Source organism: Caenorhabditis remanei, chromosome II (genome assembly GCF_010183535.1).
Source record: "Caenorhabditis remanei strain PX506 chromosome II, whole genome shotgun sequence".
Lineage (NCBI taxonomy): Eukaryota > Metazoa > Nematoda > Chromadorea > Rhabditida > Rhabditidae > Caenorhabditis > Caenorhabditis remanei.
In genome coordinates this window covers 18,931,851-18,947,090 of record NC_071329.1, presented here as the reverse complement: position 1 = coordinate 18,947,090, position 15,240 = coordinate 18,931,851, and the positions used below count along the sequence as shown (strand labels likewise).

The 15,240-nt window shown below is 37.6% G+C and overlaps 5 protein-coding genes across 5 annotated transcripts; 1 reads left to right on the top strand and 4 right to left on the bottom strand.

The window, feature by feature from the left end:
• Positions 1-280: 280 nt before the first annotated feature.
• Positions 281-1,293, top strand: GCK72_007951 (uncharacterized protein; the record flags this gene model as incomplete). The annotated part of the gene is made up of 3 exons (XM_003097126.2): positions 281-345; positions 395-1,111; positions 1,155-1,293. The coding sequence occupies 3 exons, from the start codon at positions 281-283 to the stop codon at positions 1,291-1,293; spliced, it is 921 nt and encodes a 306-aa protein (XP_003097174.2).
• GCK72_007950 (uncharacterized protein) lies at positions 600-6,334 on the bottom strand (the record flags this gene model as incomplete). The annotated part of the gene is made up of 8 exons (XM_003097151.2): positions 600-692; positions 2,229-2,468; positions 3,290-3,624; positions 4,380-4,462; positions 4,515-4,729; positions 4,794-4,870; positions 4,972-5,072; positions 6,291-6,334. 8 exons carry the CDS (start codon positions 6,332-6,334, stop codon positions 600-602), a joined length of 1,188 nt encoding a protein of 395 aa, XP_003097199.2.
• Positions 6,335-8,783: 2,449 nt separating this feature from the next.
• Positions 8,784-9,796, bottom strand: GCK72_007949 (uncharacterized protein; the record flags this gene model as incomplete). Its single annotated transcript, XM_053726556.1, has 3 exons — positions 8,784-8,922; positions 8,966-9,682; positions 9,732-9,796. 3 exons carry the CDS (start codon positions 9,794-9,796, stop codon positions 8,784-8,786), a joined length of 921 nt encoding a protein of 306 aa, XP_053590750.1.
• A 510-nt stretch (positions 9,797-10,306) lies between these two features.
• GCK72_007948 (uncharacterized protein) lies at positions 10,307-12,502 on the bottom strand (the record flags this gene model as incomplete). Its single annotated transcript, XM_003097128.2, has 4 exons — positions 10,307-10,430; positions 10,970-11,668; positions 12,248-12,367; positions 12,423-12,502. 4 exons carry the CDS (start codon positions 12,500-12,502, stop codon positions 10,307-10,309), a joined length of 1,023 nt encoding a protein of 340 aa, XP_003097176.2.
• A 1,548-nt stretch (positions 12,503-14,050) lies between these two features.
• GCK72_007947 (uncharacterized protein) lies at positions 14,051-15,088 on the bottom strand (the record flags this gene model as incomplete). The annotated part of the gene is made up of 4 exons (XM_053726555.1): positions 14,051-14,328; positions 14,374-14,500; positions 14,664-14,848; positions 15,022-15,088. The coding sequence occupies 4 exons, from the start codon at positions 15,086-15,088 to the stop codon at positions 14,051-14,053; spliced, it is 657 nt and encodes a 218-aa protein (XP_053590749.1).
• Positions 15,089-15,240: the final 152 nt, after the last annotated feature.

The window sequence follows — 15,240 nt, the reverse complement described above, 5'->3', positions numbered from 1 at the left end:
TGAATCCAATAATGTTTAATTCGGACACTTGTTGGATTTATACTCAATAGAATAGTCATCTTCATAAATCTTCAGATCCTAATCGACCATTTATTTGCTCAAATCGGTTTAGGATTATCTAGAGGGTGCATTAAGTGACAGATGAACTCACACCTGCTACAGTCTCCTATCATACTTCCATCTGTAGACATTGTGACGTGGCAGATGGTATCTGACCTGCCCCTATCCTAGTCTCATTCGCTCTCCAACCTCATTATTCCTTTCATCACCCCACTGGAGAATGCCTTTCCCCCTCTCTTATCCTGGCCTTCGATGCGTTTTGGAGCATTTGGAGGCTGTTAAACGGTAAGTCTAGTTGATTTATGTAGCTCAATCAGTATTATGTTATTTTCAGTGCACATATCATTGCCCGTGCACCAGGCCTTCAAAAAATTAATAAATTGATTCCACTTTGTCTGGAGAATTTCTGTATTGACAGTAATGAAGTTAGTATCAACAAACTATCAATCAAATGCAATAAGAAAGAAGTGAAGTTCCAAATGAATGGGAAAACATTCAGTTACAAGGGATTAGTGAGCTGTGAATACAAAATGAAGAAATTAATCAACTATTATATCTGTGGAAGGTCGATCATCCATATGGACAGTTTGGATTGGTGTGACAGTTTCCTTCCAGATGACAAGGGTGTCAATCTGAAATTTAGAGTGAATTCTTTGAAAGCACATTTCCCTGAAGACTTCAAAACCGTAATTCCATTAATAGATCCACGTAGTTTTCCTTTGAAAACTCTGGTCACTATCCCCAACACATCAACTTTTGACAGCCAAATCGTTCAGTTAGCAGAAACCGTTATTCTCAATTTCATGATAGATCAGATAGTCACTGTTGAAGACCTTAAAAAGTTGAACAACAAGACTGTGATATTTGAACGCTTTAGCTTCTCCAGAATTGAAATGATTCCATTGATTAAACATCACGTTGAAACTAAAAAAGATATTGGAACAACTTTTATGATTTTATCACGTAGTCATTATTTCATCGGTATAATGTTACGTGAGTTTAAACAAGCGTTTGGTGATTTCCGATCCGATTTGGATGGCGTAAATGAGAGGTATGTCAAATATAAAAAAGTTAAACCAATGATTAGTTTTCAGGTTTATTCCCGGATCGCTAAAGTTCTGCATCCCAATCAACAAGGAGTCTAGAATTCAAGTGTACACAATCGAGGATCCAGACGAAAGAGGTCGATTGAAAGTTGTGGTGAAACCAGTGTCAGAAATCTCTGGAATATAGTATGCTTGAAATTGTGAATCCCTTGTTTCTGAGTTACCTCTCTATTGTATCTTTTTTCTGTTGCATCAATAAAAATTGGAATTATGGAAACCAATCATGTTACAGTAGTCCTCATTCATATGGAAGCTTCTGTTTATCTGAATCCAATAATGTTTAATTCGGATACTTGTTGGTTTTATACTCAATAGACTTAATATAACAGTCATCTACATAAATCTTCAACTCCTAATCGGCCATTTATTTGCTCAAATCGTTTTCCCACAGTAGGATTATCTAGAGGGTGCATTAAGTGACAGATGAACTCACACCTGCTACAGTCTCCCATTATCCCTTCATTTGTAGACATTGTGACGTGGCAGATGGTATCTGACCTCCCGCTCTCCCCCATTCCCCTCTGCCCCTTGATACTCCCTAGAGAGTTACATTAGTGCGATTTTTGAGCTGTCGAGTTAAAATGACCATAACTCTCTAGAGAGTGCTCGTACAAAAAAGTCGTAAACTTCAAAAATGAAGCTCTTTTCTTGGTCTCTATGATTCATTAAGAATTTATTTGATGGGACAATCAGTATTACTACGGCACACTCTCAAAGTTGGGCAATTTTTACTAAAAAGGCCAAAGTTTACAACTTTTTGGACGGTACTGTACACAGTCGCCTTTAGCTCTACACCATTTATACCTCTTATTATCATCATTTATCATTTTTCTCCAAAAACTTTTGGGGGCTTTGCCCTTTAGTATTTATTGAATTATTTATTGAAAATTAAAAAGAACAAATAAAATAAGTCACATCTAAGATATCAGATCACTAAAAGATCACTAAATAAGCTTTTCAATTTTTTTTTTGAAAAAAATTTAAAGTTTTTTAAACAATGAAAATGAAATAAATGATCAAAAAGATAAAAGTGACAACTGGAAAAGCGACACGAGAGATTACATCGATTCCATTATTATTTCTGAATGAGGAGCATCCCTGGTCATAGGCCACTTCGATAGTCTCCTTAGCAGCGCCCATCGGATGTTCTTCCTGACCTCCGAGGGTCTTGTAGCGAATTGATCTACGTCCTCCACAACAGATCACAACAAAATACTCGACGAATGAGAGGAAAGTGAGGACTGTGCAGAAACCGAGCCATGCACCTTGCGCTTGGGTGTACGAGTCTTCGCGCATGAAAATCTGAAATGTAAATTTTATTTTAAAAAAACCCAGGGAATATTGAGAATCCTGAGGCCAAGAGCTTCAAAATGAGCCCCATATCGACTTATATCGGTTGATATTAAAAATTGAGGTGAGGCCGCGACGCGACCGCAACGCACAGGAGCGAAAAATAAAAATTGAGCAAATCTAGGCAATATGGGGCTCATTTCAAAGCTCTCAATCTCTGCAATCTTAATTTCACAATTTCAAATCATAAAACCCTAAATTTCATATTATGGACCATGCGTCGCGGTTGCGTTGCGGTCGAAAGTAGTAATAGGCTTTTGTTAACCTTGAAAATTATGATTTACTTGCCAAAAGCTTTAAAATAAGCCCCATATTGCCAAAGTTTGCACAATTTCAATTTTCGCCCGCGCGTTGCGGTCGCGTCGCGGTCCAAAAAAGTTCATCAAAACAGGGCATTATAAAACTTATTTTGAAGCTCTCAATTAACCAAATATGAAAATTTTGGTTTCAAACACAAAAAGCTCTGATTTCAGCAAGAAAACCCTCTGAAATATCTTAAAATTTGGCAAAAATAAGGTTTTTTCGCTTAGTTTTCAGAATTCTATTCTGAAACTCTCAAAATGAAATTTGGAACGTTTAGACTTTTAAAATGAGCCCCATATCGACCTATTTTGGTTCATTTTGAAATTTGAGGTAAAGCCGCGACGCGACCGCAACGCATGGACAGAAAAATTCAAAGTTCAGCGAATTTAGGCAATATGGGGCTCATTTTGAAGCTCTCAGCTCCAGGATTCTGAATATCACAATTTCAAGTCATAAAACTGTAAACCCACATAATAAGCAGCCAAAATGAAGAATGGAACAGCGGCGGAGATGGTTCTTGGCACCGACCAACTTCCATGAATCCAGAAATGAAGCCATGATCCGATAAGGAGGAACAAAGAGGGCAAAAACCAAGACATGAGTCCAGAAAGGGTACTGGCAGAGAAGTAGACATGGGCATCGATGCAAGAGTACACTCCGACTGTGTAGTTTCCGACACAATCCCCTGCGGACGCCTCTTCGAATGTCAAATCACCACGGAGAAGGTCTTGGGACACTTCAATTGGGTTGACAAGTGGTGGAGAGTTGGCCCAGAGGTACACGATGTCATCGATGTCGTAGTTGTCTGAAAATTTCAGATTTTAAAGGTTAAAACTTGATTTAGGGGCTTAGAAACTGAAAATTATGATTTTTAAAAAGGAAAATCTGGATTCAGGGCGTAGAGACCTTTCAAATGAGCCCCATATCAATAGGTTTTAGTTCACTTTGATTTTTGACCGCGACGCGACCGCAACGCGTGGTCGAAAAATCAAAGTTCTCCAAACCTAGCCATTATGGGGGTCATTTTCAAGCTCTCAATCTCAGAAACTTGAAAATTGTACTCAAGTTCCGTGAAAGGCCTATTTTTCTCAAATTTAATTTTTGGAGCCGCGACGCGACCGCAACGCGTCGTCGAAAAATCAAAGTTCTCCAAACCTAGCCATTATGGAGGTCATTTTAAAGGTCTCTACCACAAAAACATAAAAAAATTGTACTCAAATTCCGTGAAAGACCTGATTTTATCAACTTTCATTTTCGGAGCCGCGACGCGACCGCAACGCGTGGTCGAAAATTTAAAAATCTCCAAACATAGCCATTATGGGGGTCATTTTAAAGCTCTCATTCTTAGAAACTTGAGAATTGTATTCAAATTCCGTGAAAGACGTGTTTTTATCAACTTTCATTTTTGGAGCCGCGACGCGACCGCAACGCGTGGTCGAAAAATTAATAATCTTCAAACCTAGCCGTTATGGGGCTCATTTCAAAGTTCTTGATTTCAGAAGGTCAAATTTCTAACTCATACGACTCAAAATCAAGCTCCGCCCTTTTTTGAAAACTCACAACTTCCAAGTTTAATAGTGATTTGGCGGGAGTTGGTGAATGGGAACATGGTACCATAGGTATACGGGAGTTCCAGAAGGATTCTGAAATTTAAAATTGCTTAAAAAACTGAAAACGCGTCAAAGGCACGCCAACCTCTCCGAAGATCTCACGTAACCGCTCGGCTCGACGACTAAATTTTTCGAATTTTTTTCTGATCTACTCAATTCTCTTCCCGACGTGAAATAGGTGTCTGGCTCCCAGATTTTACGGTTTTGTGGCAATTTGATCTCCTCGATACCCTCCCGAGTGTCCACATCGTACTTCAGACGACTGTCTTGCCATTGTTGGCGGAGGTACAAGTCGACTTCCTGGAATTAAAAAAATGTCTGTCTGTGTGTCCGCTGGGATCTGTGTCCGGATGTCCGGTCTTACGGCGTAGTTATTGTGCCAGATGAGACGATTGATGAAGATGTTGGTGATGACGAGGATCGCCGAGTTGTCCGCGTGATCTACAAGAAAAAAAGTTTAAATTTTTTTTCGAAAACTTTGTTTTTGAAAAATTTAAGAGGGGTACTGTATTTCCGGATTACTGTACTTATAAAAATGTTACCTCTAACTGGTGGTCGAGTGCTAGGATCATACTCCGATAGTATCCGTCCGACGATTTGACCCTCGGTACCGAGTCGCCGGGAGTGGAACGCTTTTTGGGCGCTGAAAAATAGGAATGAAGATGAGAAATAAGATGTGTGGACATCTGGACAGTCAGGCAGACATTTGTTACCATTTAGAAAAGTAGAACATGCAGAACTTGCGAAAAAGGCTAAACTTTAAAAAAATGTTTAACTAAAAATTTTTGAGACCCCGTCTTGTCTTCAGAAAAAAATCAGGCGGCTACTAAAGCTATTGAATTTTTGTAGAACAAAACCAGTAGATCATTTTTGTAGTTGGCATCTTTTTTCTGGCTCCGCCCACTTTTGAGATATGCGCCTTTAAAGACGGCTTCCTTAGGTGAGTAGTCGCGCGCTTTGGTGTCTTTAAAGGTGCATACCTAAAAAGTGGGCGGAGCTAACAAAAAGTTGTCAACTACTAAAGAAATCAACGGATTTTGATCTACAAGATAAATGTGATTTTTCAAAATTGAATGAAAAATAAGAGCATAACGGGATTCAAAAATTTGTCAATTTTTCGAAATTTTCGATTTTTGAAATTTTTGAAAATGAACATCAAGGAGCCCAATTGAGATGTTTTAGACCGGATTTTTAGTTTTTCAGTTTTTCTTAAAATTTTAGTTGTAAATTAGTTAACTTTGATCACCCGTCTCAGTATCACAAAATGACACAACCGTTTCAAATTTAAATTTATTTTGTAGATCAAAACCAGTAGCTCGTTTTTATAGTAGACAATTTTCTAGTAGCTCCGCCCACTTTTGAGATATGCGCCTTTAAAGACAGTAACCCAAAGCGGAGAGCTTCATCCCAGTAGCCAATCTTTAAAGGTGCATACCTCAAAAGTGGGCGGAGCTATCAAAAAGGTGTCAACTACTAAAATGTAGCGCTGGTATTGATCTACAAAATAAAATAAATTTAAAACAAAAAATTTAAAAAATTGACCCCCAGCGGGACCGAACCCTGGTACCAATTCTCATAGTGGTGCGCCTTGATTTTCTCGGCCAAATTTTTTGCGAAAAATGTGGTTTTCGACATGGAAAATTAGATTTTCATCAGTTTTCAACGTCAGAAATGGAATTTTCCGGTTATTTTGAAGTAAAAATCGCATTTTGGCAATAAAAATGACTAATTTCTTGACTTTTTGCATATTTCCAACTTTAGAGGCTCATATCTCAAAACTGGTCGGAGCTATCAGAAAGTTGTCAACTACAAAAACGATCAACTAGGTTTGATCTACAGAATAAACATGTGTATATCTCACCTCACAACTCCAATTACAGCGATTACAGCTAATAGTACCCTCATTTTTTCCCTCAGATCAGATCTCAAGGAGAAGGGAGATTACGAAGGAGCAAAATAAGTGTCGGGTGTTGGGGAAAGGCGGGGAGGGGAATAGATAGGACGGGCGTCAGGTGGTCCCCCTCTCTTGAGAAGAAGAAAAACGTAAAATAGATGGCAGTGCCAACGGGCCGGCAGGAAGAACGCATGGGATGATGTGCTCAAAAAATTACACTGACTTTTCCGCTTCTTTCTTCTCTTTTTCTTATCCAATTTTTCGAGGGGGATCATGATTGCAAGAGCTTCGGGTGTTTAGTTTACAACAAGACAACAACAAAAAAATTCAGAAAGAAACGAAGAGTTTTATGGTTTCTTGGGTTCCGATTTCATTGCAGAAAACTAGTAAATTGAAGGGTTTTTTGAGATTTCAGAACGCGCCAGAAGTGCGACAGACATTGGAAAAATGACTTTTGTTTATTACCAGGTCACGTATCCGGCAGTGTTCAACAAAAATAATTTTGTAGTTGACAAATTCGTTTTTGGAGAAAAATGAGAAATTTTTAACCGAAAAATAGGCAAAAATGTCAAAAAAAAGTGCACATTTTCGCTCTGACTGTTCATGTAATATGCTAATTTCAGTCGCTTTACTCGTTTATCATCGCTTATTTTTGATTTGTAAGTTCTTTTTTTTTGTTTTTTTTTTGGATTCTTGTGAACCGACCAAAAAACATTATTTTTTTCGGGTCAAACGATTTTCGACGGCAACCCTGTTGGGGACGCTAGTCGACCACAGTGTCTGATGAATCAATAAGTAATTAAAGGTGGACTAAGGTCAACTCTGATATTTTCATAGAATAATGTATGAGTACCTGTGAGTTCATTTTCATATCGAAAGAATTTTTAAACTCGGTCTGAAACCCGCTGAGAGCGATCGCCGGTGAAAATTGGCGTTATGGCCCAGAAATTTAACTTTGGTCGTATGTCAATTTCTTCATTTCCGTGAGTTCATTCTCATACCGAAAGATTTTTTCAATTCGGTCCATTCCCCGCTGAGAACGAGCGCCGAGACCATTTGGGCATTTCAGTGGCCGTGGAACATTCTAGAAATTTCACCTCGAAAATATTGATTTTTCAGGTTTTCGTCGTTTTTTTCTACCATTTTTGTAGTGTTCCTATCAATTTTTGTCGTTCTCTACAAATTCATTGAAAGGACCACAAAAATGCGACAAAATTCGAAAAAAGCAACATGGCCGAAGTCGAATTTCTAGGCCACCGAAATGCCCAAACTAGCTGGCAATCGCGTTCAGCGGGTTTCAGACCGAATTTAAAAATTCTTTCGATATGAAAATGAACTCACCGGTACTCATACATTATTCTATGAAAATATCAGAGTTGAATATCAGAGTATTCCACCTTTAATGGATGAGAAAGGGATAAGAGGGATGAATGGTGTAGAGCGAGTTACGGTGTGCCAAACAGCAAAATGGAAATTTCTGGACTTTTCACTGCATAGCGCATTTGCAAATTACAAAAATGAGAAAATTATTTTTGCACTGAAAATGCTGCTCTTCTGCTTTTGCTTCGAATATTTCTTAATTTCCGCAACGACAATCTGCGAGAGGGGCGGAATACCTATCACTTGAACACAAGTCAAAAAATGTTTGTCGTCCCTATGTTTTCCAGGGCTCCTTTTATGGTTCGAACAAAAATCAATGTTTTCATTTTAAAAATCGCGAATTTGTGGATTGAGCCCTGTTTTTTATTGTTCCCCTTGATAGAATTAGATTACTCAGCACTGAAAATCCAGGAATAATTTGACAAAAATTAACATATTATAGCTTAAAATAAATCAAACAGCATTTCCTATCAGATGGTCGTTTTGGATTTACGGTAAAAGCCTTTTTAAGCCAAAAATGCTCAAAACGTGCTTCATGTGTCAAAAAAGTGTTCCCACCAAAATTTTAAACCAAGTATTTTTTAGAGATCACAATAATTATTATTGAGGCGGGAAGCTTCGCGGGCTGCACGTAACCGGATTCGCTATTTGGAACAAGTGGTGACTGTGTAGGTGGGAAGATAAATAACACTGGGTTTCAGTTGAATCGATAATCAAAGGGGAATGGAGAGAAAGGCTTAGGTCAACCGCCAGCTGTCATTTATTGCACCCTCTAGACAATCCTACTGTGGGAAAACGGTTTGAGCAAATAAATGACCGAATGGATCTGAGGAATTATGTAGATGACTATTCTATTGAGTATAAATTCAACAAGTGTCCGAATTAAACATTATTGAATTCAGATAAACAGAAGATTCTATATAAATGAGTACTACTATAACCAGAAAATGTGTTTGTTTTCACAATGCATACGATGCTTCTTTTTTATATTATAATTCCAATTTATTTTTGTTGCAATAGAAAAAAGATACAATGGAAAGATTGGTAACATAGAACCAAGGGCTCACAATTTCAAGCATATTATATACCAGAGATTTCTGGCACTGGTTTCACAATTATTTTATACGGACAATTTTCTTCTGCAACCTCAATTGCGTACACTTGGATTCTAGACTTCTTGTTGATTGGAATGGAGAACTGTGACAATACGCGAACGAGCCTGAAAACGAATAATTGGCTTGACTCTCTTCTATTTGACATACCTTTCATCAACGCCATATAAATCGCATCGGAATTCACCAAACGCTGGTATAAACTCATCCAACATTGTATTGATGAAACAATTGGCAAGTGATGAAATCATAAAAGTTGTTCCAATATCTTTTTTAGTTTCAATATGATATTTAATCAATGAAATTATATTCATGCTGGAGTAGGAAAAGCGATCAAGTACCACTGTTTGGTTGTTAAGTTTCTTGAGGTCTTCAACAGTGACTATATGATCAATCATGATATTCAGAATAAGGGTTTCCGCTTGCTTAACAACATGTTTGTCAAACGTTGATGTGTTGGGGATAGTGACCAGAGTTTTCAAAGGAAAACTACGTGGATCTATTAATGGAATTACGGTTTCAAAGTCTTCAGGAAAAAGTGCTTTCAAAAAATTCACTCTAAATTTCAGATTGACACCATTGTCATCTGGGAGGAAACTGTCACACCAATTCAAACTGTCCACATGAATGATCGACCTTCCACAGATATAATAGTTGATTAATTTATTCATTTTGTCTTCTTGACTCTCTGATATCTGTCGGCTGATTGTTTTCCTTTTCATTTGAAACTTCACTTTTTTCTTATTGCATTTGATTGATAGTTTGTTAAGAGTCACTATGTCACTGTCAATAGTAAGGCTTCCCAAACAAAGTGGAATCAATTTATCTATTTTTTGAAGACCCGGAGAGCGACCAATGATATGTGCTCTGAAAACAACATAATACTAATTGAGCTACACAAATAAACTAGACTTACCGCTTAACTGCTTCCAAATGCTCCAAAACGCATTTGAGGCCGGGATAAGAGAGGGGGAGAGGCATTCTCCAATAGGAATGGATGAAATAATGAGGTTGGAGAGAGAGTGGAAGTGGAGAGGGGCAGGTCAAATGCCTATTTGCTCAACTCACACCCCCCTACAGTCTCTCATTATACCTCCGTCTGTAGACAGTGTGATGTGACAGATAGTATCTAATCTGTCCCTCTACTAGATTTGGAGTGGTCGGATTTGAAGTCGATTTGGAGTGGTTGGAGCCTGTCAAAAAAAAAAAAAAGGGTCCGCAGTGTTTTTTCGTAAAAAGAACGAGAGCATTTGGAGCAGAGTTATGAGCACAAGAGTAAGAGCAATTGTTTTCGGCCCCTCTTCTTAAAGGGCTTTCCCAGTTGTCACTTTTATCTTTTTGATCATTTATTTCATTTTTATTGTTTGAAAAAATTTTGAAAAAAAAGTTTTTTTCCAAAATTTCTACAAAATCTTAATTAGTGATCTTATAGTGATCTGATACCTTAGATGTGACTTATTTTATTTCTTCCGTGTTTTCAATTATAAAAAATTAATAAACACTAATTTTAAACCAATTAGTCATCACTTCAGGAGACGATTCCATAATTGCAGTCTTCCCATCTGATCTCTTGAATGCGATACTGTTCTTTTCACGGGTAAAGGAGCCGGGGGACCTGAAAAATTGGAGTTTAGAGATTTGAGGCAACAAAAATCAGATTCAGTGTAAAAAGAGCTTTAAAATGAGCCCCATATCAATATGCTTTGGTTCACTTTGAAAAATGAGGTGAAGCCGCGACGCGACCGCAATGCTCTATAGGAAAAAAATCAAAACTGAGCAAACCTAAGCAATATGGAGCTCATTTCAAAGCTCTCATCCTCAGAAAAACGCTTGTTGCATTATTTTTGAGTTTAGACCAAGTTTGACCGCGACGCGACCGCAAAACATTGGTAAAATATAATGAAAGTTGGCCAATATAAGACAAAAATGAAACTTCTGACTTTCTGGATAACAAAATTGAGATTCAGTGCATAAAGAGCTTTGAAATAAGCCCCATATCGATAGATTTTGGTTTACTTTGATTTTGGACCGCGACGCGACCGCAACGCATTTGGCATAAAATCAAAATTGAGCAAATCTAGGCAATATGGGGCTCATTTTAAAGCTTTCAACTTCAGAATTATCAAAATCCCCTTGGTTTTCTATAAAACTCACATTCCATCGAGTAAATACTCTTCATCTGTCAATTCTCTCATCTCCACATCCAAATGTCTCAATTCATCAAAATTCCCATCAATCCATTGCTTCAAATAATCTTTCATATTGCAATTAGTCAACTGGGAATCCATTATTTTGATTTGAGCACAGTCGACGAGTTGTAAATTATAAAAAGTGAACCATCCACCAGATTTCAGCTCGAAATTTTCAGATTTGAAGTATCGGAGGCATTCAAATTGAAAACTTGTCTTGATATCTATATTGAAAGTGTCCCAGGCATCAATATGGTATAGTATTTGGCTCAAATACTTGTCATCTAATTTCTCGGATTCAAAATTGAGTTCTTTGACAACTGTAGAGCTGGATGACATCCAATTGGCAAACACTTTCAAGCTATTCTCTTGAAAAAACCATCGGTCTTTCAAATCAATCGATAATCGATTGATTTGCAGTTTCAGTGTCATTTTGAAATAGTTAATTAGGTCAATTAACATGGTAGAAGTCACTTCCAGGCAGTGATTCTTCGAGAAGTACCAATTCGGGAATTCTTCTTTTCTTTTTAACAATTCCGTGCTGATTTCAGACGTTTTTGGAAAACTAATAATTATATTCAATTTAAAATTAGTGATCTGAACATCACATACAACTTCATCAACAAATTTCCGGGTGGAGAGGTATAGACGGAGGAGGCGGAGTCTGCAAGCAAAAAATGTTTTGAATTAATGTTTATTTTGTAGATCAAATCTAATAGATCATTTTTGTAGTTGACAACTTTTTGATAGCTCCGCCCACTTTTGAGATATGCGCCTTAAAAGAGGTAAGAGAGAGCGCGCGCCGCCGACACCCCAGCCTATCTTTTAAGGCGCATATCTCCAAAGTGGGCGGAGCTATCAAAAAACTGTCAATTATGAAAATGGAGAGCAAGATTTGATCTACAAGATAAAGTAAATTGAAAACAGGAAAAATCGGAAATTCAAAAAATTGAATCCAAGCGGGATCGAACTCTGGTACCCATTCTCATAGTGGTGCATCTTGATCAAAATCTCCTCGGCCAAATTTTTGCTAAAAATGTGGTTTTCGACATAAAAAATTAGATTTTTATTAGTTTTTAACGTCAGAAATGGAATTTTCCGGTTATTTTGATGTAAAAATCGTTAAATATGACTAATTTAGCGAATTTCAAACTTTAAAGGCGCATATCTCAAAAGTGGGCGGAGCTATCAAAAAGTTGTCAACTACAAAAATAATCTACATTCAATGATCTACACAACTTACACATCCATAACAGTTTCTCTTTTGTTCTGCTTTTTCTCCAGAATACTCTTCATCGTCGCAAATTTCTTGGTAGATAGTATGACCACACGCGTTTTCTCGCTACACACGGATAAATTGACTCTGAAATTAAATTTTTTTAGATTTTAAGGGCTGAAAATAAGAGAATTTCACTGACATGTCCTGGAAATCCATATGGTCTAGAAGTTGTTTCATAGGGAGGTAAGGGAGACGGAGAAACGGGAGAGATGGGGACATGGTGGGAGGGTAACTGAATAAGGAATGGATGGGAAACGGTTATTGAGTGGAAAGACCGTGACGCGACCGCGTCGCGACCGCCACACCTCACCGGTAGTAAAGACATTGCTCCTGGGAATCCGTACCAGGAGGTACTTTAATAAGAAAAAATTGACTCTCTGAATTTATTTTATTGAAAGAAGGGCACTTGCCACTTATACTTCAAAGCTAAACATACACAGAAGGATAAGTAGAACATTAGTAATTGAGGGGAGATAAAGTTAAATATTTAGACAAATCAACATGTTTCAAGTTAGTTTTAAAAGACCGGGAGGAGGGTTTAACCGGGAAAGAAGAAACGGGGAGAGAATTCCAACAATTTAATGTGCGGTTGGTTAGGAACTGGGAACTAGATTTACTCTGTTTTTCATAATTTGAAGATTGTGGTGATGGAAATGTAAGTTTTACTAAAAACCGAAGAAATTTTAAAAATTCTGGGGTTGAGCGTTGCGGTCGCGTTGCGGTTTTCCCAAATTGGTCAATACGAGACTTTATTTCATGGTGACAGGGCTAGAAATTGAACATTTTGACTTTCACGCTTGTTTTCATGTCTTTTCAGAATTTTCAAATTTTGAAGGTTTTCAACTTCAAAATTCGGGGTTTTCAGCCAGAAAACATATCACGTTGATACCACAGGGTCATAGAATGCCCATATGAAGCAACTGCGCTCCAAAAAAATTAGCGTTAAATTAGCGCGAAATTCAAAAAATTCAGCCAAAAAAAATTTTTTTTGTGTATTAAAAATTTGTATTTTTCTCTTTTTTAATGAATTCGATATTTTTTTGTGCAAAGTTTTCTCGAAAATAGCGAGAAAAATGGAAGAAAAGCTAGCTTCATTCGAAAAATTTGACTCCCTATCGTTCGTCTTACTGTACCCACGTTATACAAAGGTCGCATTATGCTGATCGGCGACTCAATTGGCAACGTGCAAGTTGTGTGCAAACGCGCTTCACTGAGCTTCCGGTTTCGCGCAAAAATAATTTGAATTCATATGGACAAAATTTGACCCTGTGATACATGACAGCACGGGTACAGCACCAGAAGTAGTGTTCTTGGGAAAATAATCAAAACTCGCCAACAAATGACCCAAACTAATTAAAAATGAGCCAAAAGATGCGTTTTAAGGTTTTCTAAAAACAATCATTTAAAAAATTTGAAGAAAGCTGAAGTCAACATTTTTTACTAGGTGATAACTTGATACAAAAAACCTATGAACCTTTTCTGAATATTGCAGCTATCTTTCAAAACAACATTTTGTAAATCGGACAAGTATCAGCTCATATGTTTATTAATAATGTGGTAGTGTACTCACTACTGTAGTTGCTTGGTGCTAGACGCTTCGAAATCATGCCATTTCGGCATCTAGCGTTAAAAAAATAGTGAAAAATTATAAACTTTAGTTTTGATCAACATTGTCTCCCGCTTGAAAGATTCTTTCCTTTTATTTCAGCCCGTAAGTCACAACAAACACTGAGAAAACTTTATTTCAGAATAATAAAATAATCGGTTTTAATTAAACCTTACTCCCAGGGCTCCACATAAATACGCATTGACTTTTGGAGGTCCTTTGCCAGATCGTGAGACAACTCTGAAATCTCCATATCCAGGTACACTTGAATTCAGATTAATGAACCAAGCAACATGACCCTCGGGATCTTCAATTATCGGTTGGGGGTCCATAAGTTTAACCGCCAGTCCGTCATCCCAATAGTACTGTTGAGTAGTTGTGTTAAGACTGGCGCCAACCCATAATGCAGTGAGGTTATAGAGAACCGTTTCTTGGATCACTGAAATTAGGGAATTTTTAAAGGAATACCTATCCGGAGCTTTACGTTTAATAAAATCCGTTTTTTCTTCATCCGTTTCCATGCTGCTCACAACCAATTTGTTCCGGACACAATTACCACGTGCATTCTCATATTCAAACCAATTAGTGCTGCCTGCGCCAAAGTGTACCAGCTGGAATAGAATTTGCTATTAGTGTTCTTCAAAGATATTTTGAAGCACTAAATTATTGAGAAGGATAAAAATATTGGAATTTTTGTTTTTTGACTCAGTCGTTGGATAATTGAATATAACCACTATAATTGTCCCTGGAAAATTTTTGAAAAAAGAACTTCACCATTGAGCACCAGAATCCGTTCTGTCTTAGGTAAGGCGATACAGCTGCTCGGACATTTGCGCACGCGTTTGCGGTCGTAGTCCTTGCGACTGTAGTTGTGGTGGTAGGTGTAGTTGTTGGAGTAATAGATGGGATAGAGGTCCTGGTGGTTGTTTCTTCCTCACACGGTACTTCTTCAAGGTTCTCTGAACGGTTGTTGCTCTTTGAAACTAGATATCTTTAGAAGAACGACAGTTCTCATACGGTAGGTCTTTATTTGGAAGGTTATGACTCGGGAGGTTATGATTCACAGAAAAACTGAGTTTCATTCAGAATTTGTCAAGACTAAATCTGTTTTACAGGTTCCCTAAATTCTTACCTCCAGTGACTCTGTTGAATCCGATAGCTAGAATAAAAAGAACTGGAAGAAGACAATAAGACACCATTTCTCCCTTGTCATTTCTGCATCTCAATTCAGTCTTTTTATACTAGAAATATTGATTCTCATTGTTTATGGACACCCATAGAAAGTTCTCAAGGTTTATTGAGACACAGAGTTTTGGATCCTTTTGGAAAGTAACGAATAGAAGAAATAGAT